The 26,282-nt window shown below is 38.3% G+C and overlaps 1 protein-coding gene across 1 annotated transcript; it reads right to left on the minus strand.

Annotated features, from left to right (window-relative positions):
* Positions 1–3,590: 3,590 nt before the first annotated feature.
* Positions 3,591–25,171, minus strand: LOC117971031 (myosin heavy chain, fast skeletal muscle-like). Its single transcript, XM_034918959.2, has 39 exons — positions 24,963–25,171; positions 24,446–24,589; positions 24,198–24,354; positions 23,860–23,887; positions 23,660–23,774; positions 23,476–23,568; positions 23,307–23,370; positions 23,115–23,213; positions 22,919–23,022; positions 22,706–22,844; positions 21,646–21,764; positions 21,404–21,553; positions 21,138–21,308; positions 20,749–21,052; positions 20,318–20,391; positions 20,105–20,192; positions 19,902–20,019; positions 19,669–19,792; positions 15,922–16,058; positions 15,330–15,585; positions 14,197–14,439; positions 13,928–14,104; positions 13,693–13,838; positions 13,459–13,549; positions 12,981–13,370; positions 12,771–12,897; positions 12,560–12,678; positions 12,281–12,477; positions 12,009–12,192; positions 11,059–11,224; positions 7,966–8,090; positions 6,979–7,287; positions 6,681–6,884; positions 6,464–6,589; positions 6,062–6,232; positions 5,881–5,985; positions 5,664–5,759; positions 4,640–4,771; positions 3,591–4,109 (listed from the first exon to the last, which is right to left on the minus strand). Exons 1-39 carry the CDS (start codon positions 25,164–25,166, stop codon positions 4,089–4,091), a joined length of 5,817 nt encoding a protein of 1,938 aa, XP_034774850.2. The 5' UTR covers positions 25,167–25,171; the 3' UTR covers positions 3,591–4,088.
* Between the last annotated feature and the right edge of the window lie 1,111 nt (positions 25,172–26,282).

Consider the following 26,282-nt stretch of genomic DNA (forward strand, 5'->3'; position numbering starts at 1 on the left):
CAGCAGCAGTGTCCCCCACCTGGGATTAAACCCACAACCCTCCGGTCAAGTGTCCAGAACCCTAACCACTACTCCACACTGCTAGGTTCCCGCTGCTAGGTAGTGCATTTCAAAGCAAAGACTCAACCATGCACACCAAGGTGCTTTCAAAAGAACTCCGGCACAAAGTTGTTGAAAGGCACAGATCAGGGGATGGGTATAAAAATAATATCAAAGGCCTTGAAAATCCCTTGGAGCACGGTCAAGATGATTATTAAGAAGTGGAAGTTGTATGGCACCACCAAGACCCTGCCTAGATCAGGCCGTCCCTTCAAACTGGATGACCGAGCAAGAAGGAGACTGATCAGAGAGGCTACCAAGAGGCCAGTGGCAACTTTGCAAGAGCTACAGGCTTTTATGGCCAAGACTGGTCAAAGTGTGCATGTGACAACAATATCCCAAGCACTCCACAAATCTGTCTGTATGGTAGGGTGGCAAGAAGGAAGCCATTACTCAAGAAAGCCCACCTTGAATCCAAAAAGTATGCAAAAAACACTCCGGAGATTCTGTAACCATGTGGCAAAAAATTTTGTGGTCTGACGAAACTAAAATTGTACTTTTTGGGCCTAAATGCAAAGTGTTATGTTTGGCGCAAACCCAACACAGCGCATCACCCAAAGAACACCATCCCTACTGTGAAGCATGGTGGTGGCAGCATCATGTTATGGAGATGTTTCTCATCAGCAGGGACTGGGGCACTGTGACAGAAATATAATGAATCTTAGTGGTAAATCTCCCTCCCGACCTGTGAGGGCGCTAAGCAGCGAGGACAGGCTGCACTGGCAGTTCTTTCCCGGGTTGGGGAGTCAGCCAGTCTGAAAGAAGATGAGACTCCGCTGAAAGAACGTATTGACCCGGAAGGTAAACAATGTAGCAGCCGGTGATTGTAAAGGCAGCTGCATTCGTTTACCAAGGGGTCATGTGTGACAGCATAAAAAGGGGACGGAGACTTGTAATCAGTTCCTTCGTTTTTGGTTATTAAGAAGTGACCTGGAAGGACCAGTGTTTTATTTTTGTGAAAATTGTGACTGTTTCTCTTGTTCTGTCTATTTGTTTGTTTGTATTCACTAGACAGCTAACACATTCCGGAGCTGTCGCCAGAGGCCAGCACAAACCCAGAACAGCACTGCACTCGTATCAGACTTGTGTATGTGTTTTGTGTTTTGTGTGGGTGTATAATAAAAACAGGACTATTATTTGCTGGGCAAACCCGGGGATTATAAATGAAGTAACACACGCTGCAGTATTACTTACCTTCATTATTGTTTACTGTTTGTTTGGCCAACAGGCACTGGACAAAAACAAATAAAACAAACCTTTTCACCTGGATTACAATTGTCTGTCTGTTCTTTAATCACCTTCATCTGCACACTGTTAATCACTTTGCCACAGGCACTTGTCAGGATAGAAGGGAAAATGAATGGAGCAAAGTATAAAAGTCCTTGAGGAGAACCTGCTGCCCTCTGCAAGAAACTGAAACTGGGACGGAAGTTCACCTTTCAGCATGACAACGACCCAAAGCACACAGCCAAAGCTACACTGGAGTGGCTAAGGAACAAAAAGGTAACTGTCCTTGAGTGACCCAGTCAGAGCCCCGACCTAAATCCAATCGAAAATTTGTGGCATGACTTGAAGATTGCCGTCCATCAACGCACCCCAAGGAATTTGACAGAGCTTGAACAGTTTTGTAAAGTAGAATGGTCAAATATTGCCAAATCTAGGTGTGCAAAGTTGGTAGAGACCTATCCCAACAGACTCACAGCTGTAATTGCTGCCAAAGGTGCTTCCACCAAGTATTAACTCAGGGGGGTGGAGACTTATCCAATTATGACTCAGTTTTGTATTTTTAATATATAATTTTTTTCTCAATAAAAACTTTTTCCTCCTTAACAGTGTAGAGTATGGTATGTAGATAAGTGGACAAAAATCCTTATTTAAATGCATGAAACTCTGAGGCACTGACACAACAAAATGTCAAAAAAGTTCAAGGGCTTGTAGACTTTCTATAGGCACTGTACATACATAAGAACATAAGAAGAACATAAGAGAATTTACAAACGAAAGGAGGCCATTTGGCCCATCTTGTGCGTTTGGTTGTTAGTAGCTTATTGATCCCAGAATCTCCCCACAGAATCTGCTCGAGAAAGAGCGCAATGAAGAGCGACCAGAATTATTCCTGGTTTAAAAGGCATGTCGTATGCAGACAGGCTAAAATAATTAAATCTATTCAGTCTTGAACAAAGATGACTACGCGGCGATCTGATTCAAGCATTCAAAATCCTAAAAGGTATAGACAATGTCGACCCAGGGGACTTTTTTGACCTGAAAAAAGAAACAAGGACCAGGGGTCACAAATGGAGATTAGATAAAGGGGCATTCAGAACAGAAAATAGGAGGCACTTTTTTACACAGAGAATTGTGAGGGTGTGGAACCAACTCCCCAGTAATGTTGTTGAAGCTGACACCCTGGGATCCTTCAAGAAGCTGCTTGATGAGATTCTGGGATCAATAAGCTACTAACAACCAAACGAGCAAGATGGGCTGAATGGCCTCCTCTCGTTTGTAAACTTTCTTAATCTTTTATGCGGGACTTTGTCAAAATGACCCCTTGTTAAACGAGTGCAACCGCCTCTTCAATTTGCTGCTGACACGTCATTCCCCTTCCGGGTCAATGCGTTAATGCAACGGAGTCCCACCCCCTTTCTAGCTGGCTGACTTCCCTTGAACCCTGGGAAAGAACTGTCAGGCCAGCCCATCCAGGGATCTCTGTTCTCGCTGCTTAGCGCCCTCACAGGTCGGGAGGGAGATTTACAACCAAGAATCATTGTATTTCTGTCACACCAACTAACAGAACATCACACATATGTCGATTGGGGGTGATCAGTTAATTGACCCCGTTTGACAAATTTAAGCTGCCCTGAGACAAGGAGGTAGGCTGTAGGTACAGTTTGTGGAGTGCGCTGTTCCAGCACTGGCATAAATGCTACCAAACTGCTGGGGATTTTCATTTATTCATTTTTTTGTTTGTTCTTTTTATGCATTTTACTTACATTTCAATTACTAGGAATATACCCCTTGTGTAAGTCATCCCGTTTTAAAGGGGTCCAGGAAACACATTGTTGGAATCTTTAGGAGATAAATGTAAGCAGACATCCTTGACCTCATTCAGTGTTGGTGCTATTTTCTGAATCAGCTACCCTATCAAATTCCCCTCTCTTTTTTGTGATCTCTGCAATCGTTCCAAGTAGGTCTGAGTGCAGCTGCTCAAATATTGAGTTTAATTCATATTTTCAAATCTCTGAGCTGTTTTGAAATGGCCAGCTCAAGATCATAGTTTACATAATTGCTGTTTTCTTAGATTCCCTATTAAAGTAAGTGAAGTGATGTCTATGCAGTTGATGTGTGCAGCAAGGCAATATATTTGCTCAAACAATGCTTTTTACTCTTTGATAAAATATATTTCTCATATTGAGCAGCCCAATAATTAAATAATTTGTTTCATGTGCAGAATAAAGACTAGCAGAAAAAAACACAAACCACAAAGCCTTGAGTAGATGCTTGCATGCCACTTTTATTCTCAAAACTACTAGTGCTGGACGATAATGACATTTTCTGTTATCGGCTGTAAATTATCACAATAATCATTATTATTATTTGTTTATTTAGCAGACACCTTTATCCAAGGCGACTTACAGAGACTAGGGTGTGTGAACTATGCATCAGCTGCAGAGTCACTTACAACAACGTCTCACCAGAAAGACAGGGCATAAGGAGGTTAAGTGACTTGCTCAGGGTCACACAGTGCTTCAGTGAGTGAGCCGGGATTTGAACTAGGGACCTCTTGGTTACAAGCCCCTTTTATTTAACCACTGGACAGCCTTATTATCAGCTGATAAATCAAATATAGAACATTATGATCGATAACATCACAATAATCAATTATTGTTTCAACACTAAAAACTACCAGCGCTATTACAGGAACTAGTTCACTGTGAAATTCATATTTTATGAATCTCTCTACATTTCAGCTTGAGTCTTCTGCTGCTCTTCTACTCTGCTGCTTCTTTAACCTTTTGAAAAATAAATAAATGTATCATTAAATACTGAGGAAAAACACAAACACAGATTTACTGTTGAACTAGTAATTAAAAAACAGAAACATGCTAGAGCATTACACAGGACACACTGCTTGACACAGGTATTCCTGTTTATATATAGTTAATCAATGTAATGAAAAATATGAGCTTACATGGTGGATGTGTTACTGTTCCAGAGTTCACTGTTTATGCCAGCTTTGTTTGTTATTGTGTAACAGCCAAATCCTTTTGTGTCACTACCTGACAGCAAAGACTATACAGTCAGGCATGGACCCTGTTCATAGTATGCACCCTGAGGCACACCTCTGTTAGGTTGCAGGTTACTTTATATAGTGTGTAACACTACACTCAAGTTCTGAGATGTAAACTGTGTTTCGGCTACTCCTTTGAGTAATCAGTAATTGTTTAGGTATCTCATATCATAAACATGGTGGTGTAGTGAGACTGTAGTCCAGAAACTGTGTGTGACATCCCTACCACTGTAATTTCACTTTTTAACTTACCTTTCCCATATCACGGCTTTTAGTCCTCAGCTTGTTGACCTGGGATTCAGCGATATCAGCGCGCTCCTCACTCTCCTCAAGCTCGTGCTGCACCTTCCTGAACCTAGACAGGTGGGTGTTGACTTGTTCCTCCTGAAAGGCAAATACAATGAACAGGAACATTTGGTTTACTTGTGAGGGCCAGTGCCTATCAAATACATCAGGGGTTGAATTAAAATGAAAAGTAATTTGTTACTGTCAGATCTTGTGACTGTGTGTTAATTGTCAGTTTCTTTGCATCACCAAAGCCATGGATCATGTTTTCTGTTTATAACACATTCTCAGGAGCGTGCCGGAGCAATTGGAAACATAACTTGATATGAACAATATGCACTAGCCAGTGTAAATGAACACTGAGTGTATCCATTTGAATTCAGTTTCTTAAAATCAAATTAACTAGTAGGTAAAGCTGCCATTTTAAATGTTGAATATGTTTTGACATGCAAATAAATAAAGTGCTAAGAGAAGGGAATCACGCCTATCATAAAACTTTAAAGAATGTTTTGTTAGTGTGCGTTCCAGTAATTTTTGCACTTTTAAGCCGTGGTATACAGTAATCCAAACCATAGCTACTGAAATGCTGCACCACATAAAAAAGTATCTCTATTGGCTTGGGGCTTAGTAAAATGCATTATCTGAGCTTTATCTCAGAATTTTCTCCTATAGATATTTCACTGCAGTAAATATCTTGCTAATTTATATTTGGTTTATGAACATTTTGGGTGATTTAGTGTAAATTCTGCTAAGTTTGCCTTTTGATCGCTGAATCTCCCAGCAGAAAAAAAGCTGCTTTATAAAAATTATTTAAAAATACCAGTCTTTTATGCTAATAAAAAAAAAAAAACTTTGCATGCAATTACATCATCGATTTAATTCTATCAAAATTATAATGATATGTCTGCAAAGGGCTTAAGGGTAGTAATTCAAGAAAACAACAATGTCCTAAAAAAAGGGAATATATGAAAACAACAAAAGTGTCACTTACAGCTTCCTCAGCCTGCCTCTTGTAAGCCTTCACTTTCAGTTGCAGCTTATCAACCAGATCCTGGAGTCTGAACACATTCTTCTTGTCTTCTTCAGCCTGCATGCAATAATAATAATAATAATAATAATAATAATAATAATAATAATAATAATAAATGTCAAAGCCTGATAATGTAATGCTGAGACTTCATCAGAACTTTCAGAAGCTGGTGTATTACCTGGTAGGTGAGCTCCTTGGCCCTTCTTTCATATTTCCGGAGTCCTTTAACTGACTCAGCACTACGTTTTTGCTCAGCTTCAAGCTCATTTTCCAGCTCGCGCACCTGGAAATTATTGTAAATATTAAACCCAGTTCAGTTTCTTGTACAAGGGAATTATTAGTCTCTATGTTCAGCTCACCCTGGTCTCCAGTTTCTGGAGCTGTTTCTTTCCACCCTTCATGGCCAGCTGTTCAGCCTCATCCAGACGGTGGGTCAGGTCCTTCACTGTCTGCTCCATGTTCTTCTTCATTCTCTCCAGGTGAGAGCTGGTGTCCTGTTCCTTCTTGAGCTCCTCTGCCATCATAGCAGCCTGATATTTGAAGAAAGTAGATGAATGGAATGAAGTGATTTAGAACTGTAGGAGCAGTAGGAGTGGGGGGATTGTAAGGGATTTAGCCACTGGTGCTAACCTCAATAGCTTGATGGTAGAGCTCTGACCCTGAACACTATAATCAGAAATGTATACCTTACACTGGTGTGTTGAATAGCTTGGTCAAAATTGGAGAGGCAGACAGACATACGGACAGACACTGTGACTCACATCAGTAATAGATTTCTTGGCTTTTTCTTCTGCATTTCTTGCTTCCTGGATGGCATCCTCTACCTCACCTTGCAGCTGGGAAATGTCAGACTCAAGCTTCTTCTTGGTGTTGATGAGACTGGTATTCTGTCAAGGTAAAGGTTGTAAGTTGATGACAATGATAAATATAAAAAAGAACAAGAATTTAAAAATTAGGTGTGAAAGAAAATCTTCCAACCTGGGAGTGCAGCAGCTGCACACGCTCACTGGCATCAAGGAGCTCCTGTTCAGCCACTTTGCGGCCTCTCTCTGTCTGTTCCAGAGCAACCCTCATCTCTTCAATTTCAGCCTGCATCAGGGTGTTCCTGCGTTCTACCATGGCGAGCTGTTCCTTCATGTCTTCCTGTCCTCGGAGAGCATCGTCAAGGTGCAGTTGGGCATCCTGGATAGAAAATAGAAATTAGTAAATCATTAGGAACATTTTTAAGACAATGGAAGTGTTCTTTAATAGCTGCAATGACAGAAACAGTCCACACCTTGAGTTGACCTTGGACGTTCCTCAGTTGTTTCTGAGCTTCAGCTGCTTGGCGGTTGGAGTGACTCAGCTGAATTTCCATTTCATTCAGATCTCCCTCCATCTTCTTCTTCACTCTCAGGGCATCGTTGCGACTCCTAATTTCAGAGTCAAGAGTGCTCTGCATTGAGTCGATCACTCTCTGACTGTTTCTCTTCAGCTGCTCAAGCTCCTCGTCTTTCTCGGCAATCTTTCTGTCAACCTCAGACTTCACCTGGTTCAGCTCAAGCTGGATGCGAAGAATCTTTGACTCCTCATGCTCCAACGAGGCCTATAAAAAAAAGTATTGTAAAAGTTGTTATAAACATGTCTGTGTTTACATTACTCCAGTTGTAAGAAAGACATTGGTTAGCTACCCTAGCTTTTGTTATACCTGAATCATTTACATTTGTAAGGTTTCAAAAATCATACCTAATATCATACCTAAAAACATGACATCATTCTGAAGTCATCACCAATTATACCAAGGAAACAATATTTAATTTAAAATAATTGTACTTACACGAGACTGCTCCTATACAAATGTGATGCAGGGATATATTTTTTAAATGTTTTCCAACAGCGTTGGTTACTTGAAAAATATTTGTTTAACAGTAGCACATGCAAACAGATGTGATAATAGTGAGCATATGATTGGAAATGACAATCACACCTAACAAGCTACCTTTTCCTGATGGTGATTTATTAACATGTCATACTCTGCTTTACCTTACACAGCTTTGTAAAATATGTATTGTTGTATGTATTGTTGTAGTTGCTAGGCGATCATGAAATGTATACTGGTAGTGTTTTATTATGGGATGCTTACTTTGACTTTTTTTTTTGACTGAACAGTCATGCAGCCCATTCCTGCATTTATTTCATTTGCCTTATAAAGTATAAAGAGAATGAAAATGAGAGAGATATGCAGAAAATGGAGACGAGAAGGTGTGTGTTTTTAAAGAATTACCTCTGCTTCCTCCAAGGCGGTTTGAATTTCTGACTTTTCAGTTTCAATCTGCTTCTTTGACTTCTCCAGCTCATGAATAACCTTCCCACCCTCACCAATCTGCTCAGTCAGATCAGAGATCTCCTCTACAAGATGAAGAAGATGAAGAATGTTGTTAATATCAGAGCACTTTAAAACAGGCATGGACTATAACGCTGCTGGCTCCTACAGTCGTGAAAGACACACTACAGTTTTTACTACAGGACAATATGAGTAAAAAAAGCTTGCATGTCTTATTGGTGTTCGCTGTAGACACATTTGAAGTTATGCCTAGACTTACAGTGGCTCAACGGAATAATGCTATTGGACATTTGGAAGCCTTCGAATCTCAGTCCGCCATGGCATGGCGTCTGAATGTCTCCAAGACATGCATCATCATGATCCACAACGTATACAGCACAGCTGTGATGGTGAGGCCATCCCTCCCATTAAACTGTATTCTGCTGCTTATCTAGCATGACACTGAAAAACACTTGTTTGATCTGTGTTGTTGGTGCTGCCTTCTCAAACTGGCATGCACTCACCCATGTAAGACACAGATTCATAACAGTGGACCTCATACACCATTTTTGCAGGAGACAATATCATTGTGTCATGCATCTGTCACATGCGTGTCCTGTTCTTAAAGTGCTCCCATTCCCCCTATACAAGTTATTATGCATGCTAATGCCGACCCATCACCCATTCCTCCGTTGCAAAAGACTGTAGTATGCCATTGAACATCTGCAATTCCATACAAACAGAAAGTTATGCTAGCACATAGATTCATATTAAAGCACTATTGGTAATCCTTCTGTCATGCACCTGTATCTCCCTATTTACCATACATATACACTTCCCCTCATGCTGCCCTGCATGCAGCTCCACACCCCCCACACAACAAACTGACACACATCAAACACGTGGATGCCACACTAGACATTGATTTGTGTAAAGGGAACAGTGTGCCCCGGACTGGATGGTCTGACAATTCATTCCAGGGAAAGGTGGAAGTCGGCCATCTAGAAAGGGGGCGGAGCAACAGTACACCCTTGTGATAATATCATTATTTTTACAATCAACATTTAAAAACCTCTACACTGTTATACCGAATAATGAAGGGTTACTTGCAATAAAGCACTTTCTTGATGAACGGATAGAGAAAGAACCTCCAAAGATATCCTTTTGAGACTGGCTGAACTTGTGCTCACATTTAATTGTTTTTTCTTTGTTTTTAATTGAGGGGTGTTAGCATGGGAACTAAAATGGGACCATCACATGCTTGCCTTTTTGTGGGATCGGTTGAAAACAAATTTTTACAGCAATATAATGGAAGCACACCTAACCTATCTCTTAGGTACATTCACGACATCTTTGGAATTTTCACCAACTCCAGTGAGGATTTAAAACAGTTCATTCAGTCAGGAACACATTTCCACCCAGCCCTGGATTTCACATGGAACACATCAGAAACTGGCAACAGTATATCTTTCTTAGAAATTCCATCACTGTTTTGAATTCCACCACTAACACCACTGTCTACTACAAACCAGCTGATTCTCATTCATATCTGCAGTATGACTCCTCACACTCTAAGGCTTGCCGTGACTCGATTCCCTATTCACAACTGTTAAGACTCAGACGTATTTGCAGCGATGATCAAAATTATTTCGTCAAAAGTGAGGAAATGTGTGTATTTTTGGGAAATTGTGGCTTTCCGGACAAGATCATGACTAAAGCTAAATCCTGCATTTCAAATATAAATAGAAAAAATGCTTTATATAATAATAATATACAAAATACAAATGATAGAATCCCTCTGGTCTTCACTTACCACCCTACCAACAGAAAGATACAGACAATCGTGCAAAGAGACTTTACAATTTTACAACAAGACCCATCTACAGCATCTATTTTCAAGACTCCCCCCTTGATGTCATATAGAAGAGACAAGAATATAAGAGAATATGTGGTACACAGTGCTATTCGTTCTTTCGGAAGAACCTTTGAAAGGCACATATCCATGTAATAGACCACAATGTAATATCAGTAAATACATTCATTCTAAAGCAGAGATTAGAGGCATTAAATATTCATTCAACATTCATTAACATTTTACATGTACCTCTAAAGGAATAGTCTACTGCATTATCTGCAAGAAATGCAACAAATTGTATATTGGGGAAACTAAAAGGCGTTTAGCAGACCAGTTTGTAGAACACTTGAGAAGCATTCGCATTAACACCACTGCATTTCCAGTAGCCCGTCACTTCAACAGTGATGATCACACTGCTGAAGACATCACAGTCTGTGTGATCAATCAGTGCTATGGAACAAATGTTGCTCGGAAACGAATGGAAAGAGAGTTTATCTTCAAACTGGGAATTTTGGAATCTCTGGGAATGAACATTCCATTCTAATAATCATGACACCATCCACAGAACTTTTGTATAATTACAATTCTTGAACAACAACAAGTTTACTGCACTGTGTTTACTTCTCTTTTAACAGCTGAAGAAGGGATTTTGCCCGAAACGTCGTGAAAATAAAAGATTTTTTAATCTTTTAAACTTTTTGTGTACATTTTGTAAAAAAACCTTTTTTTTCATATGCTTTCAATTTTGTACACTGCAATTCAAAGGGAGATTTATTTAATTGACTTGAGGGTCATTGTGTTGACATGATAAGAAGTTGTACTATTCTAAAGCTGCTGTTAGGAAACTGCCCTGAAGTTGAAGAAAATAGTGTAGTCTTAAGGTTAGGTTCTTACATGTTCTGTAATTTACTTAAAAAATGAGCAGTTAATATTGTTGTCTCTACATGGTGTCTCATTACCTGATATCCTCGCACAACTAGTATTATACAAGTTTCAACAAACCTCATTACATCACAAATGATGTGATGCTTTTTCTTTATGAATATTCTTAAATAGTTAAATACTTAAATTGTTTCTTCTCTTTCATTGAGGGGTGTCCCTGGTTTTACTTGCTGGGGCAGGTAGATGTAATGCAAGATATGTTTTAGTAAGTAACGTCAAGGTAAATACCCTGCGGCATGCAACGCAAGGGGGCTTACGCTGTAAATTCTTGTTCTCCCGTTTAAGGGTTTCAAGGTGGTCCAAAACTTCTTCATAGGAGTTCTTCAACTTGAAAAGTTCAGTGCTGAGAGAGCGAGTCTCTTTCAGTGCAGCCTCCAGCTCTGCCTGGACTTCTTCAAATTTCTGCTTCCAGTCCGCTAGAACCTGAATGAATATGTGTCATAAATATACATCAATAGATTTCTGGTAATAGTCCTAGTAGCTGATTGATCTCAGAACTTTGTCAAGTTGGGTCTTAAAGAATCCACGTTATTCTGCCTCAACAACATGACTAGGTAGTCCACGCAATACCCTCACCACTCTCTGTCTGAAGAAATGTCTCCTTCTCTGTGATGTAGGAATTTTAAGTCCGCTGGTTCTGGTTACTGTACCGTGCTTAAAGTATTGATTCGGGTTAACTATGTCAACTCCTTTTAATTCAGTAAACTAATTTAGCTGTGGGATTGCAACAGACTTACAATAAAAATATGAATGTTCTTTGTTTTCGGGGAGAGGGAGGGTTGCGGTTCTCCAAGTACACAGAGTTTTTGATTTTTTAGTTTGTCATCATTCTTAACAACCTAAAACAATCAAGAAGTTCATGCTCCTTCTAAAACAGCATGTTAGCCAGTGAAACAAACAGGTACACAATTGTACTAAATGGAAAACTATTCAATCACACCTGCAGAGTGAAGTGATTAGTGTGAGAGTCTTTTTTAATACATGTACAAGGGGATCGTTTCTAGATTTAAGAGAGAACCCATTGTCTGTTTTACTGGGCATTAATGATCATTCGTGCCTGTAAAACACATTAATCAACTCATCACCATATGTGTGAGAAAAATCAATCCTCCAGCTGTCATTATGTATTTGTGGAAAACTGATGGTCAACAGCAGACAATATCTTATCCCTCTATAGCCACCTTTGTGATAAACATCTTTTTGGTACCTTGTCGAAGTTTCTCTGCTTCTTGTCGAGAGCAGAGGCTTGTGCATTTGCTCTTTCTACATCAACCATGAGATCTTCAACTTCACTCTGGAGTCTCAGTTTTGTTTTTTCCAGAGAGGCACACTTTGAGTTCACAGCCTCAATGTGTTCCTCAGCATCTTGAAGGCGCTGTGCTAGCTTTTTCCTGTGAAAAGTGTTCAAGTACAGAAAAATGTTAAAGAATGATAGAATTTAAATGACTATAAAGTTGTAACTTAACTATGATTATTTACTTTGCTTCTTCAAGCTCCTCCGTGCGCTGGATAGCATCAGTTTCATATTTTGATCTCCACTGAGCCACCTCACTGTTAGCCTTGGACATTGCACGCTGCAGCTCAGCCTTGGCTTCCTGCTCCTCCTCATATTGCTCACGAAGCAGGTCACAGTCATGGCGGGCAGATTGCACACCATGAGCCAGGGCAGTCTTGGCCTTTAAAGAATTATGGGAATGTTACACATTACATTTAAAAGACAAAAACACTGTATATAAAAAGGAAGGAGACATGTATTACTTTTGTTTCTTCCTCAATGTGCCTCTTGAGCTCCTCAATTTGCTGAGTGAAAGCCTGTTTTCCTCTTGTGAGCTGAGAAATTAAAGATTCTTTCTCATCCAGTTGGCGAGAGAATTCACCTAAAGCAAAAATATTCATAGCTATTTAAAAACAGTCCTTCCTTTTACAACATGTAGAATAACATCATGTAGTAACTGCAGTAAAAGCATACCATTCTCTGTCAGGAGACGGGCTCTTTGAGCACTGATGTCATTGATCTGACGGATATTCTCATCGTTCTTCGTCTTAATTTCACTATATTGGTCCTCCAGAGAACGACACATCTTTTCCAGGTTTGCCTTTAATTAAAAGTTGAAAAAGATTAGTGAACAAGAACTCAATTCTTTATTGTATATTGAGATCACACACTTGTGCTGTTTACCTTGGATTTGGCTACAGATTCCATGTTGCTGGAGAGGTCATCAAGTTCCATTTTATATTCACTTTTTTCTTTCTCAAGCTTCTGTTTCACACGCTGGAGGTTGTCGATTTGTTCTCCCAGTTCCGCCACGCTGTCGGCTTGCTTTTTGCGAAGAGCAGCGGCAGTAGCTTCATGCTGCAGAGTGGACTCCTCCAGGTCTCGTCTGAGCTTCTGAAACTCAGCTTCACGTTTCTTGTTCATTTCAATCTGAGCTGAAGTTGCACCGCCAGCTTCCTCAAGCCTTTCACTGATCTCTTCAAGTTCCCTGGAAAGATCAGCTCTCTGCTTTTCAGTCTTTGCCCGAGACGCTCGTTCGGCCTCGATTTCTTCTTCAAGTTCTTCAATGCGTGCCTAGAAAATGAAAAATTGAGCGGTTGAAATTAAACATTTATAATCATTTCTCATCTGTGAATTAAAAGATTTTGTTTCCGCACAATACCTGAAGCTCCTTAATCTTCTTTTGAAGTTGAGCACCCAAAGCTTGTTCATCTTCAATTTTGCTCAGCAGTTGACTTGTTTCAAAGTCCTTCCTGTAAAGTATAAATATATATATATATATATATATATATATATATATATATATATATATATATATATATATTTATTTACATGGTTCTTTTGTTAAGTATCCAGAGTTTCTTTAGGATATACATTTTACAAAATACAATCTTACTTTTTTATCTTCTCATCTGATTGTTGCTTGTCGTTTTCTAGATCCATTATGGATTCCTGGGCTAGTTTCAGATCACCCTCAAGCTTTCTTTTGGCTCTCTCAAGGTCCATACGGAGTTTCTTTTCTTGCTCCAATGAACCTTCAAGCTAAATAAAAGGAATAGCAAATTATATTATATTAAATTGTTTTATTAAATTAAACCCCATTGAGAGTCTGCATCGTCGGCTTCACTCACATCATCCACTTGTTGTTCCAGCTTAGACTTTGTTTTGGTCAGAGTGTTGACTTTGTCCTCCTCTGCTTGCAGGTCATCAAGGGTCTGTTGGTGTGCCTCTTGGAGGGCTTTCTTTTCCTTGGTTAATTTTGCAAGACTTTCATCCTGAGCAGCCATTTCTTCAGTAAGGTTTTTAACCTATATGAAAGGGTTCGAAACCAAATAAATTGATGTATTTGCTGTCCAGTTTTTTCAATAAATAATTGTATGTCTTTTGTTAAAATCCTAACCTTATTTTCTGTGGCATGCTTCTCCTTCTCAACTTTGGCCAATGTAAGCTCTAGGTCATCAATGTCTTTCTTGAGCTCACTGCACTCATCTTCCAGTTTCCTCTTCTTGGCAGTCAGCTCAGCATTCATTTCCTCCTCATCTTCCAATCTCTCAGTAATCTCTTTAACTTTAGCCTCAAGCTGGATTTTGTTTTTGATAAGCCCTTCACATCTTTCTTCAACATCAGAGCGACTTTCCGCTTCCTTTTAAGACATTGTAAAGTATTGTTATCAACAAATGTAGATTTGAATGCATAACTTATTTAGCACAGCACATTTACATGATACTGATACAGCAATCTCCTGAGGTACCATAGTTAAAATGGGCCCATTCCCCACTTCCAAAAATGAATCTTCAGTACAAAGCCACTACATGGCACTAGTAATGGGATCATGCTGATGCAAACACTGCCACCCATTTAATAGTAGGCAAGTGTAACAGAAGACACTTTATTAAATCCACAGAGAGCATCTTTGCTAGAGATTGGGATTCACTATCTCAACAATCAAATTTTGTTTTCTAAAGTATGTTTTCTCACCCCTTCACTGGCTTCTTTCCTGTAAATAACCAATCAGCTTCTGCCCCTATTGATTGACATGCTTTCAGACAGTAACTTGCTTTAACCCAGAAACACTATTGAGGTGAAATGACCCAAGAAATGCAAACAGATAACCGGAGAATAAGGCTAGAAACCGAGAGCTTCCAGCTTCATGTTTTAAATAGAAAATACCTGTGTGCTATAATGTGTTTCTTTCAAAAGTGCACATTTATGGCCTATGTTGCTAATGGAAGTGCTTGAATTACTTTAAGAGAAAGTATATAAAATAGTTAATAAAGCTCAATTATAACCTGACTTCACTTAATTGAGTAACTCTTGCCTTAATCAATACTGTACAATGGGGCCCATTGTGCCCTACTTTTTATGGGTCTCTACCTTCAAATAGCAGACTCCTGTCCATAAATTGTACTTATTTAGTCCATAAGAAGACACTTTTAAATCTAGTGCATCGCTAATTTATCTAGGCTGTGACTAACATTGAAAGTAACATTATGTATGTGGACTAAAAAGCCATAGTACAAAATAGACTCGTACCGACTGGACTTGAAGCAGCAGGTCATTCTTTTCCTGCATCACAGAATTCATTTTCTCCTCAAGCTCCTTTCGTTTTGCTTCTGCTTTGGCCAGATTTTCTTTGCACTTTTCAAATTCTTCCTTCATGTTGGCCATTTCCTTTTCAGATTCGGCACTCTTCAGGAGTGGCTTGATCTTGAAGTAGAGCTTCATCCATGGCCAGTGTTTCACATTCATGAATGAACGAATGTTGTACTGGATGGTGAAAATGGACTCCCTATAATACAAGAACAAGGTAATAACTTCAGTTCTAGACTACTTATTTTACTTAAGTGCAAATGCTGACTAAATACTACATGCAGTCTGGATAATAAATGCACCATATGGCTACTTCATAAGCTGGGCTGTTGTGAACAAGTACATTACCAAATAATAAAAAGTAAAAATTAATACCTCTTATGACCTGCTTTCAGTCATATTACATAGTTACATTGATATGAGGGGTTTACTTTTTTAATTATCTCTTGAAGTGAATCTCCTCAGTAACTCAAATATATCAAGCAGTTCAAATGTTTTTGCAATTCTTCTGAGGTTACAGTATTTCTTCATTCACCTCCTTTCCATCATCTTTTGGAATTCCCTTCTCATCAGAAACCCACGACAGCGAGCCTGGGTAGTAGTCATGAGTGCGGCCAATTTTTCATCTCGCATCTCCTCAAGTACACCCAGCAGACCAGCTTTAAAGAAGACCTGTATTCAAGAGATTTACAGTAAAATATGGTTTTGTCTTAGCATGGCACCACATTCAATTAAGAGAAGGGAGTTCACTTAATCATGTAATAAACAAAGAGTCTCTATCTTGAAAATGATTGATTTTCATAAGTGTAATGTGCTTTACATTGACCTATAAATTAGTGCTGGGACAAATATCCGAATATCCGAACGAATATTGTTTTACATGTATTCAGATACAAAAATCAGGTGTTCGTATTCGCTACAAATGACAAAAAAAATACCTTGCACTTATTTACCGCCTCACCAGAATTTGCACGACTGTTTAAAAAAATGGCAAATGAAAAAGAGCTATGTGTGATACTTAAGCAGTAAGGCATGGCAGGGTGTGGAATATACTCTAATATCATCTCACCCCAGGTGCGTTATAAATCACAAGGCGAAGCGGAGTGGCTTTAACCTCCCGGGGTGTGGTGATATTAGAGTATATCCCACACCCCGAAGTGTCTTATTGCGCTTATAAAGTGGATCAACCAGTATGGAGACCGTACATGCAATTTCGAGCAACATGGTGTTTGATCATTGTTGTCCTTGTCGTTGTCTAAGGAAGTGCAGGGCACAGTGTGGCTCCACTGTCTATGATCATTTGAAGATGGTGCCCAGTAATTTTTTGGCTTCCCTCACACCTGTGATCAGTGACAGATATTAAGCTTGGCTTCGCAAAGGAAATGCACCACTGTGGACCTAACACTGTGGTTTGTCTATCGGCGACTCAGTCCGGCTAGTTTGCTTAGTTTTGGCATCATGGTGGACAGATAATTTATTCCCATGGGCTCCCTTGAATACCATACTGCTTCAGAATCTCTGGGCACTGGCTTCAGGGATTTTACTAATATATTTTTTCAAACTTACGGGGCAGAGAGGATTTCCAGGGATGGAGTAAATGAAACCTGTGAGTTTTTCTTTATTTGATTCATTATAATTCTTGTGATTCTTGGTTTGTTCATTAAATTTGAAAGTGAAATATTTCTGGCATTTTCATCATGGCAAAACACAAACAAGTCTGCTTTTAAATCACACAAACCACGTCTGGACATATTTAGTTGCACATCAAACCAAACCTTTCTCACAAGAGCTGTGGCTCTGTCAGGTGACAGTGCTGGGAAGGTTTTAATTTTTTTAAATCGTCCTCGTCGATCCAGGGGTATTGACAAGAGTATCCATGCCAGATTTGCAGTACCGCTTCACAGTGGCAACAAAGATGTTGCATTTTGAAATAGTTGGTCACTCATCAAATTCGCATTGCAGTTTATTGCTGAACTATTTAAGAAACAATTAAGACACATAGCTTGAGATTTAATACTCCCGTCCCTCTGAGCTACGGACAGTGACATAAAACTCTCATAGCAAATGATTTAGATCAGGGAGAGGAATTACATTGAAATCAATATTTGATGATTTTTGTTTTTTGTTTTAGTCAGTCAAATAGTGTCTTTTGTGTATTTTTTTGTATTTACATCTCGTCACTCACATCTTTATTGCGAATTTAAATATGGCTACCATTTTTTAAATTATGTTTTTATCAAAAATCTATATTACATGTGGTTAGTCATGTTTATTAATATAAATTGAAATAAGAAGTTCCAACACATGGGGATATGCTGTAATAGCCACACCCCCATGTGACCTGTTTTGACCAATCAGGATAGGATATTTAAAAACCCATTTTATAAGTGAGATTAATATATATATATATATATATATATATATATATATATATATATATATATAGTATATAAAACACAGAATCAGCACAGCAGCTCTTGAGACTCTATTCAAAAGTTTTAGACAGCAAAAACAAACCAGATTAATGCACACACACTCCTAGTGATCTCTATTCACTTGATTTGTGTATTGGCCTGCTGTAAAACTCATGTCTCCAGACATGTCCAGTTTAGCGAGGGACTACTGAGTATGAAAACCTTTTTGATAGAAAAATATTTTTGATTTGGTGGTGAAGATGGTGGTGGGGGGAAGGTGGTGCCCACTGGAGGTCCATTGCCCAGGCCCACAAAAGCCTGGTGCCAGCCCTGATAATAGCAGTGCCATTTTAACTAATTAAGAAGTTACTGAGTTGAAGAGGGGAACAAAAAACTAAACTCGCGCCACCGGTAGTTTTTATTCTCTTTTTGAGCTGGTACAACTCTAAAAGGATACTTGCTATTACTTATACTTATATATTATTAAAATCATCAAGGTAGTCATCACTCTTTCAGTAACCACTGCAAGCAATGAGTGTCTGTTTTCTGTTTTAAGTTTGGTTAAAACCTATTTACGAACATGACCAATCTTCGTCTGAGTGATCTGCTTGTATGGCAACTGAAAAATCATTGGTAAAAATGCTTGATTTTGATGTCCTGGCTGATATCTTTGTTTTGGACTACTAGCTGTAGTAACTGGTGCTTCTGCTGATATCTGACATGAAGCCTAAACGATATCCTCTGCTTCACTAGGTTTATTCATGCAATCTGACAGATGTTTTGTTTTGTACATTTGTTGCAGAGTTTTATTATTCTGTGAAGTATGTGATAGTTTGGGTTATTATTATTATTATTATTATTATTATTATTATTATTATTATTATTATTATTATTATTATTTATTTCTTAGCAGACGCCCTTATCCAGGGTGACTTACAATTGTTACAAGATATCATATTATACATTATTTCACATTATACAGATATCACATTATTTTTACATACAATTCCCCATTTATACAGTTGGGTTTTTACTGGAGCAATCTAGGTAAAGTACCTTGCTCAAGGGTACAACAGCAGTGTCCCCCACTGGGGATTGAACCCACAACCCTCCGGTCAAGAGTCCAGAGCACTAACCACTACTCCACACTGCTGCCCACACTGCTGTTATTCACTATTTAAAACAGTTAGTAGGTGTTTATTTTTTATTTTTTTATATATATAATTTAGTGGAATAAACCGCTACAGAATAAGACCATATTGCTACCTACTTTCCTGGCAGGTAGCAAATCCTCACTGCTGTTTTTTGTTGTGACTTTCTGTTATATGGAATGTAACAAACGAGAAGCAAAATTGAGTTTTTTTGTTACCTTTAATTTTACAGCTCCATTTCCAACGTTTGTTTTATTTGAAGTGTTTAAAGTTTAGATTTCAGTTTTCATTTGCTTGTTCAGCTACAAAAAGTCACAAGTAAACCTCGTATTATTAGTTTATGAAAACATGTCTATGGCCACTGTTTACTGTGAAGAAATGGCAATGGCAAGGAATGAAAAAAATAAATAAATAAAGAACACAAGAACAAGGTTCAAAATAAAAGGTTTAAGCAAAATAAATCCTTACTTTCCAGACTTTAAGAACATAAGAACGTTTACAAACAAGAGGAGGTCATTCAGCCCATCTTGCTCATTTGGTTGTTAGTAGCTTATTGATCCCAGAATCTCATCAAGCAGCTTCTTGAAGGATCCCAGGGTGTCAGCTTCAACAACATTACTGGGGAGTTGGTTCCAGACTCTGTTCCAACCCTGTTACACTATGCAATAATATTCTCAAGGTAATGCTAATTGCAAAGATATATTTATGTATACTAACCTTGGTGTGCCCAAATTTATACTCCTCGTGATTTACTTCAATTGAGGCCAAAAGCTTCTCTGATGCTTTCTTGTTGTCCATGAACTGACCCTCAGGGATGACACTTGCATTTAACACTTTGTATCTGTCAAAAATAGCAAATATGTGTGATGATATACTTTTAATAGTTGCAAAGAGAATTGTAAAAGAAAGAAAAAACATGAATGAGAGGGTAAACTCAATGGTGTTGATACCTTTGCTTGAAGTCACCATATAAGATTCTGCTTGGAAATCCCTTTCTGCAAATTCTGATACCTTCTAATACACCATTGCATCTCAGCTGGTGGATGACCAAGAAGTTTTCCATTAAACCTAAAATTACAATTATAAGTGTGTCACAAACTTATTTTAAAATCATGATACCTGTCACAAACATACATGATCATATTATAATTACCTGGAGTCTTTGTCTCATTGGGAATTAGGCAACGCACAAAGTGTGGATGGGTACTTCTTAAGTTGGTCATCAGTTTGTTCAAGTTCTCCTGTAGAGTGACAAATATATGATACATTTAACATTTGTAATTTACATAACTAGCACAGACTTTAAATGGTGGGAGGAACAGAAATAAACTGACAAGACTGCAGAAGAGAAAGCAAAAACACATACCCTGAAAAGAGCTGACACTGTTTGAAAGGAGCCTCCCTTCTTCTTCTTTCCACCCCCCTTTGCAGCAGCAGCCTCTTTAAATACAAAGAATAAACTTCAGACTGATAAAATAAAAATGATTCTAAAACAATCTTTAATACTCCAAAATTGATTCCTAATATCTGTTCCTATTTCTAGGGGGGGGGGTGCTTGAAGTGAACAAGTGTCTACCTGAAAAGAGGGGTAATAATGCTACTTTTCTAAGATGCATTGAAACAAATTTAGATATTATGAATAACAATAGCATTTAGCCTCTGTCAAAAAGAAAAAACACTCAAAGCCCTAAACAGCAATGAACATTCATTATAATAAGTGAAAGTGTTACTGTAATGAAACGAGTCACACATAATGTGATTTCAAAGGTGAATGAAGGTATGGCATTTTTCAAGCACCTGCAGCTGGAAAAGCGGCATAAAGGTGGGCCAGGAGTTTCATGGATGATTTCTGGTACAGCCCCACTACAGTGTCGTTCAGTGGGTCCTTGTTCTTGTCCAGCCAGCCAGTGACGTTGTAGTCCACAGTGCCAGCATAGTGCACCAGGGAGAAGTGAGCCTCAGGTTTGCCTTTGACTGGTTTAGGTTTCTGGAAGGCGTTGCTCTTGCCAAGGTGCTGGTCAAACAGCTTGTTCTTGAAAGAAGCGTCTGAGGCCTTGGGGAACATGCACTCCTCTTCAAGGATGGAGAATATTCCCATAGGCTAGTGAGAATTAAAATTCAAGTGTTAAAAAGAGAATAGCAAGAGACCAAGGATGGTGCAATGGTTACTATGTTCTTTTACATACCTTTTCAATAAGCTCAATACAAGCAGCCAAGTCCATACCGAAGTCAATGAACTCCCAAATAATCCCTTCTTTCTTGTACTCTTCTTGTTCCAGTACAAACATGGTATGATTGAAGAACTGTTGCAGTTTTTCATTGGTGAAGTTGATGCACAGCTGCTCCAAGCTATTGTACTAAATACATGTATGAAATATATGAATATTAACAGTAGCAATAATAAAACAAAGTAGTAAAAAAATATATAAGCAGTATGACAAATTAAACTTACATCAAAGATCTCAAATCCTGCAATATCCAGGACTCCAATGTAGAATTGTCTTGTCTGCTTTGTAGCCAGCATCTCGTTGATACGGACAACCATCCACAAGAACAATTTCTCATAGACAGATTTAGACAGAGCGCCAACAGCGTGATTGACCTAATAAAAGATACAAGATTAATTGTTAAATGAAAATACTATGAAGTTGAATTGTGTGCAATGTGCATGGAGGTTGAGAGCAAACACATTACCTGGGGGACAGTCTGCCCCTTGGTCACATACTCATTCCCCACTTTCACTCTTGGGAAGCACAAGGATTTGAGCAAGTCAGCTGAGTTCAATCCCATCAGATAACTGACTTTATCAGCCACTGAAACCAAACACAAAATCTTGTTGATGACATCTGGTAATCTTCGATGTTTAAATGGGTTGATATTGATAGAATATCTACATCTGTATTTCATAGCTGTTAGCCCATGTGTTTCTCAAACTCTTTTTAACTGTCATGTAAGCTGAATGTTTTGTGGTGTAAATATTTTGGGCTGTGCAGGGCATTTCTAGAGAATCACGGCTGTTCAGTAATTAATCAGGTTGTTTTAGTTTCCAACTTTGTATTATTATTATTATTATTATTATTATTATTATTATTATTATTATTATTATTATTATTACTATTATTATTATTATTATTATTAATTTCTCATTTAGCAGATGCTTTTATCCAAAGCGACTTACAAGAGACCAGGGTGAGAACTATGCATCACAACTACTGCTGCTGCAAAGTCACTTACAATAGGACCTCAGTTTTACTTCTCATCCAAAGGCTCATGATACAAGTGAGTGTTCCATCAAGTACACGAATAAAGCAATAGCGATATCTTTCCCTTTTGGGTAGCATAAGGCTTTCAGCAAGTCGGCTGAGTTTTGTCCCACTAGATAACTGACTTATCAACCAGTGAAACAAAAGATATTTTCTGTACTTTGCAGTTTAGATCCTAAATCAATTTTAATCTATAAATTGATGTAGTAGTTACATATTATTGTATTGAAATGTGTAACAAATGATCTTACACTAAATATGGTACATCTATGAGCAGGAACAAGCAGTGCTTTCTTTAATATTGTGATCACAACATAAGAACTAATTATATTGAATATAATGTTACTGACAAAATAATGCATATTCAGTTTACTGCTATATGCAAATTAACATGAATTAAGATAGCTATGATAAGTTGATAAATGATAAATGATAAATTTTAAGTATGATTTAAAGCACACATATTGCCTGTGTTTGTAAATCAAAGTTACCTTCAGTGCCATCTGGTTCAGCCTGCTCCTCACGCTGCTTCTGCTTGAACTTCATGTTACCGTAGTGCATCACCGCACCAGTTAGTTTGTAGATGCCCATTTTCTCTTCATTGGTGAACCCAAGAATGTCAATGGCAGACTGGATAAAAAAACAACATTAGGCACATAAAAGGGTAACAAACGCATTAAACAAAGCTAATCGATGGAACTTACATCTGTGGCATCCAACTCCTCTTTGTCATCAATGCTGGTGACGGTGATCTGCCCTTGACTGATCAGAGGGAAATCATAGGGGTTGGTGGTAATGAGAAGCATGTCTGGAAGGAAGAACAGCAACAAACACAAAATTGATTATTTCGAGAGAGACAGATCAATCAGCCAGTTAACAGAATGATTTATTTTCACCTACCAATAAGCTCTGGCTTGTGGTTGGTCATGATCTGATAGAAGATATGGTAGCTCCTTTCAGCTGACAACTGAAATGTTACTCTGGATTTTTCCAGCAAGTCTGTGATGAATAAGTATTACAGTCAGAATTTGAAATGTCTAAAAATAAGACACAGATGTAAAAGAGATACTACAGTAGAAAAAATAAACGTACATGTCTCAATATCAGCGGAAGCCAGTTTTCCTGTTGCTCCGAAGTGAATTCTGATAAATTTACCCTTAATGAAAATAAAATGAAATCACGCACATATGTTAATGCACTGTTAATGGTTTATGAAAGTCCAAACATGTAGTAATATAATGGGAACAAAAGCATCACTTACAAAGCGAGACGAGTTGTCATTTCTCACAGTTTTGGCATTACCAAAAGCTTCCAGCAGAGGGTTAGCTGAAATGATCTGATCCTCCAGGGTTCCCTATATAAGACACAATCCTAGAGTTAGTTAATGGAACTGGAACCCGTTGAATGTTCCATACTATTTGATGTCAATGGCAATAGTTTCCAACCTGGGCTTTTCCAGGAGCCACCTCTTTCTTCTTCTCACCACCAGCCACTGCGATTGTCGCAAAGTACTGGATGACACGTTTGGTGTTCACAGTCTTTCCTGCACCAGATTCTCCACTGAATACAACAGAAAAACATGTTAAGATGATATTTCTGGAGAGGTTTATGTTTTAATAATGTTTGTAATTATACGCATACTTACGTGATCAGGATTGACTGGTTTTCACGATCTGTAAAGGTAATTATATTAAGAATTTGATTAAAGATGGTATCTGAATTATTATTTAGTTTAACTGATAATAATGAGTAACAGATCCAGTGTGGGGTCACAGTAAATCAATGTCCATATTTTAATTTCTTTCCCCTGTCATGATATTAGTATTTACAAAAACAATGCTTTTCATAACTCATTCCATTTAGGATCAGAACTGCATGATATGAAATCCATTACTTCACCAAAAGGCATGAGATATAGAAACAGATGGAATGAATTGAATGTATTTAATCCAGATAAAAACAACATGTTTTTGAAATACTTACCAGTAAGCATGAACTGATAGGCATTGTCAGAGACAGAGAAGATGTGTGGGGGAGCCTCCATACGCTTCTTGCCTCTGTATGCATTAACACAAGACTGGTCGTACACTGGAAGCCACTTGTATGGATTCACAGTAACGCAAAACAGCCCTGAGTAAGTCTGAAATTGTATAATGGAATATTAAATATAGTTCATTCATAAGAAAATAGTCTTTTGATTGTATTTATTTATTTTGTATGAATACTCTTACGTAGATCATCCATGCGGCATAACGCTCTTTGAGGTTATACAGCACAGATGGTTCACTGAGGTGGGTCATCATGGCCATGTCCTCAATTTTATCATACTTGGGAGGGTTCATAGGGTAGACGTCATCTTCTTTAACAGTGACAGTCTGGAATGCAAAAAAGGACAAACTTAAATCCTGAGAAATAAAAAGTTTTTGAAAGGCAAGGGTTTAATACATCATACATATTTACAACACTATTGGTGTAACTGTCTATGTAAGTTTAAGCATTTTTATGTGTTTCGTATCAAGATATTATACTTGCTGGTACTCAGAATATTGGGCTATATCCTCATTAATATGCAATTTTCATGTTTTTTTTTAAACATATAGTTAGAAAACTTGTTAAAAAATATAAAAGGAAAGTGCATGCTCCCCAAGTAATGGGAAAGAGCAGGTTACCATTTTCTACACATGCAGTAGTAAATAACAGAAATCTAAGCCAATAAGAAGATGCTGTTTTTACTCTAATGTGACTTACTTGTCCTTCATCAGTTTTTACAGTGACTTTGCCACCTTCTTTACTCTGGATAACACCTTTTAAGTACATCTCTTTGGCATCTGCTACGTAGCAGGCAGTTTTTGCATCAAAGGGTTTGCTTTGCGCCTCAATTCTTTCCCTCTCGGGTTTCCGGAGGTAGATGGCCGCCTCCCCGTATATCTCCATCTCTGCGTCTGTACTCATGATGATGGTTTACTGTGGGAATGCATAATGAAGACAGTTAACTGAACATGTTGGTCATTATTATATTATATCTGGAGTACAGTAATGTAAAACCCAGTGATCAGTGGTAAGCTGGTGTAACGAGTTAATTCAATTGTTTTGATTTAAACCATGTGGTTCCATTCTTGGTGTAACATTGACACCCTCCTGCCAAGGCCAATAGATCTGATCTCAAACATGGAAAATGTTAACCAAAACCAAGCAGTGCAGTACAGAAACAAGGACCAGAGGACAGAGTTGAAAATGACAGCTGGAGATTGACATAAGATAAAGAGAATGAGACACACAAAGTGGTGTGTGTGTGTGTGGAAAGGGCTACCTAGTCATGTTGTTGAGGCAGAATCACTTGGATCCTTTAAGACCCAGTTTGACAAAGTTCCGTGATCTGCTACTAGGATCCCAATGAGCCTAGATGGGCCAAATGGCCTCCACTCGTTTGTACATTTTATTATGTTCTTGTGTTAAAAAATAGCAACACTATTCAGCAACATATAGCACTTGAGAACTCTGCAGATGAAAAGGAGATGTTTCCATTCCAATCACTGAATACAAAATGAAGTATTGCCTTTAACATATGGATTTTGCCATGGAAATACAAGTAAGTACTTGCAAATGGATACATAACTGGTTAAAACATAGGAAGCGAAGAGTATCTTTAAGAGGTGAAACCTCTCTCTGGGCAATGTACAAACTAGGGTGCCACATGGCTCTGTCCTTGGACCACTGATGTTTCTTATCTGCATCAGCTACTTAGATCAGTTGATAATTAGCAAGTCTGTCAAATTTTTAGATGACACAAAGTTTGGGGGAATGGCTGATACGATTTCAGCAAACCCAGGACTACAAAAACATTTGGCATTAACGTGTTGAATGGCAGTCACAAAAATATAAGCTCCAAATACAACTGGAACAGGCTCACCAAGACAAAGACCTTGGTGTTGTAATAGACTCATCACAAATGATCTTATTAATGATATCATTCACAAGGCAGATTTTACAAATATTCCTTACCTTCCTTCACAACAAGCGCAGGAAGAAGATAATTTTGATACTCCACAGCACTGAGAAAAGAGAAAA

Source organism: Acipenser ruthenus, chromosome 57, assembly GCF_902713425.1.
Source record: "Acipenser ruthenus chromosome 57, fAciRut3.2 maternal haplotype, whole genome shotgun sequence".
NCBI lineage: Eukaryota > Metazoa > Chordata > Actinopteri > Acipenseriformes > Acipenseridae > Acipenser > Acipenser ruthenus.